Source organism: Pundamilia nyererei, unplaced genomic scaffold (assembly GCF_000239375.1).
Source record: "Pundamilia nyererei isolate P.nyererei 1_Seehausen unplaced genomic scaffold, PunNye1.0 scaffold00762, whole genome shotgun sequence".
NCBI classification, from domain to species: domain Eukaryota; kingdom Metazoa; phylum Chordata; class Actinopteri; order Cichliformes; family Cichlidae; genus Pundamilia; species Pundamilia nyererei.
This window is the reverse complement of record NW_005188163.1, coordinates 35,157-38,441: the sequence shown is the minus strand read 5'-3', so window position 1 is coordinate 38,441 and position 3,285 is coordinate 35,157. Positions and strand designations below refer to the sequence as shown.

Here is a 3,285-nt window from a genome sequence, read left to right as displayed (position 1 = left end):
TAATCGTGATTAAAATTCGATTAATTGAGCAGCCCTAGTCTAATGTGAGGCAGACAGCTGTGTTCACATCGAGGTCCAGCGCTGTAAGTTTTAATTCCAATTGCCGAAGCAAATTAAATCTTTTTAAAAGACAGAGATTTCTCCTGTACTTCCTTCTGAATAAATTCAGACGTGACTAACTTGAGAGAACACTTTAATGTCTCCATTCCCCTAACTCAAAGTGGCAAGGTTAGAAGAAAAACACACTCAACAACCTATCATTATTCTAACTCATACCATCTGCCACAACCAGCTGAAGCCAGGCCACTTAGTATACATTCAGTTACAGCGTTTTACAGGCCTTGGCTTTGAGGTTTCATTGTTGAGTTGTGAATGCAAAAATAAAGAAATCAGACTAAAGAAAAGGTCACAACTGGGTGTCATATGAAAAACAAAGAGAAATACTATTTTAGCTCTAAACTGTATCTACATCACTGACCTCTGACTTTCAGCTCCACTCGTTTCTTTATCTGGATGTTTCCCCCCCTGCTGATGGTGCAGGTGTAGGTGTTTGTATCTCTGTATGTGGGAAATTTCAGGGTCAGACTGAAGTCCACAGGTTTCAGAAGGTTTCTCTTTATCTTTGTTCGGTCTTTGTAATCCTGGTGCTGTTCTCCAGGCTGGTCAGAGCCATTCTCATACACATGGACCATCCTGTTGTCTCTGTCTTTCCACTCCACATTAGTGTTTTTAAGAAAGTTAACTATATTTTTGCAGGGCAGCTGGACAGACTCCACCCCTGAATCCACCTCCACCTTTTGGTAATCTGAGGACAACAAATCATAAAAGAATATAAGACATTAGTAGAAGCGCTACTGATGGTCACATGACCTCCTTGTCCCTCCTTGTCTTCTAGTCTCAGTCAGAATGTGTCTCAGTTTGCTCCTGATGTGTTCCTGACTCGTTCTTTGGTAACTCGTCTGCAGCGTCCTGTAAAATGCTGCAGACATGTTGGATGAAGAAGAACAGACAGACTGAGCCTCCACAGTCGGCCATGTCTCACACACATCAGCACAGAAACCATGAAGACCTCATGTGTCTGCTCTGAACACAGTCAAAAGACCACCAGAGGACACCTGTTAACCATCAGCATTATGGGTAGTGTAGCAGGAGACACTCACCTGACATGAAATAGTGCCGGAAATAAAATAAAAGACCTCCAAAAACCACAAGAAGAACCAGGAGAACCAAGAGAGCTGTGGCCCAGGGTGGAAATGGTTCTGTGAAAAAAAAACAACCTTCTAATCTCTGACCTGTATCCATAATATTAACCACTGACCTGTATCTCGAGCACTGACCTTTGACCTGCAGCACTACTTTCTGTCTCAGGATGTCTTTGTCCCTGTAGATGGTGCAGATGTATCCTCCACTGTCTCTCTCTGTGGGGTGTTTCAGGGTCAGACTGAGGTCTCCAGTTCTCAGCAGGTCTTTATTCATCTTTGTTCGGTCTCTGTAAACTTCGTCCTGAGTCATAAGGTTATCATTTCTGTTAGAATACTCATGGACTGTGATGAGTCCAACTTCAGAGCGAGTCCACTCCACTGTGGTGTTCTTGGGCAGGTCAGGTGTTGTGTTGCAGGGCAGGATGACAGACTGTGACCCTTCCCTCACCATCACCTCCACCTGCTGGTCTGAGAGGACAATAAACCATAACATCAACTGTAGAAGCAGCAAAATTCCTCTGAGTGTTTTGTGCTGGGTGATGCATAGAATGTCATTTATTTACATATTTACAGAAATGTGTGTGGTAAACACAGCCCTCTGCACACAAGCTGACATGAGTCTAATGTCACAACATCAATTTCTGAAGTAGCAGCAGTCATATTGATGGTAATGTGAGCAACACTTGATGTCTACATTCCTTACCTTTGACTCTGTCGTGTAACCAGAGCACACATACACTGCTCAAAACAATAAAGGGAACAAAAATAAGACATCCTAGACAACAAAAAAATCACACAAAAATTATCAATCGAAATCAAATTTAGCAACCCATGGAGGTCTAGATTTGGAGTCGCACTCAAACTTAAGTGGAAAAAACACTATAGGCTGATCCAACTTTGATGTATGTGCTTAAAACAAGTCAAAATGAGGCTCAGTAGCGTGTGTGCCTCCACGTGCCTGTAGGACCTCCCTACAATGCCTGGGCATGCTCCTGATGAGGTGGCAGATGGTCTCCTGAGGGATCTCCTCCCAGACCTGGACTAAAGCATCTGCCAATTCCTGGACAGTCTGTGATGCAACATGACTATGGGCAAAAATCTGTGCCATCAGAAACTGAATTTGAATAAGTTAAATTTTAATTTGAATTGATCGGATTGAATCTGAATTGTAACTTGAATAAATGCTTTTAAAAACTGAATATGAATTAACCTAACTTGAAATTCAATTTATTGGTTTTAAAATGATCATCACTAAACTCAAATTGAATTTTATATTTTGAAAATGAATTTATTTGCTTTGAAACTGTATTTTATCCTTTAAAAATTTAGCTCTCGAATAATTTCAGATTCATTTCTCACCATTCAGTTTCAGTTCTACAATTCAAGTTCAGTTCCAAAATTCCGTTTTTTGGGACTTACATCCGGTTCCGGTTCAACAGTAATGAGCGCAGATTGATAGAACTACATTTTACTAGTAGTGATGGGATTTCCGGCTCTTTTTAGAGAGCCGGCTCTTTCGGCTCCCAACCGGCTCTTCAGGTTGTTTTGTTGCTTTAGTTAATTTATTATTAACAATAATATAAAATTATGCACAAAAGGAATTACTAACAAACAATACACATATGCTTTCAATTGTGTAATTTAAGTGATCCAGGTAGCTCTGTTTTGGAAGTTCAGTTAATGCTAGAAATGTGTTTTGGAGTGTGTACATGTTTTGTCTCTAGGGGCCACCGTATATATTTATATATAAACATATATAAATAAAACCAAGGTTTTTTACATTTGTGTATTAATACACAAGCACTCATATATATTCAAATAATTTTAAAAAAAATGTTCATTTACCTGTTACTAAAACACACACCAAATCCGGTCGCTGGTACTTGCTGGCTTGTGTGGCCACTAGGTAACAAAGCTCAACACTGCCCCTAGCATCCTGGAGCACTTCTGTTGTGTTTTGTACGTGTTCTGGAGTTTGTATGTGCTTCGGAGTTTGTACGTGCTTCGGAGTTTTTACGTGTTCTGGCGTTTGTACGTGCTATGGAGTTTGTACGTGCTATGGAGTTTGTACGTGCTTCGGAGT

At 40.5% G+C, this 3,285-nt stretch overlaps 1 protein-coding gene across 1 annotated transcript in view; it reads right to left on the bottom strand.

Moving 5' to 3' along the window:
- Positions 1-470: 470 nt before the first annotated feature.
- LOC106455998 (uncharacterized) overlaps positions 471-3,285 on the bottom strand; it is a 32,838-nt gene continuing 30,023 nt past the window's right edge. The window contains exons 3-5 of the mRNA XM_013908003.1: positions 1,338-1,670; positions 1,155-1,259; positions 471-805 (exon numbers count right to left, since the gene is read on the bottom strand). Of these exons, the coding sequence (XP_013763457.1) occupies positions 471-805; positions 1,155-1,259; positions 1,338-1,670 (773 nt within the window). The remainder of the gene's footprint in view (positions 806-1,154; positions 1,260-1,337; positions 1,671-3,285) is intronic.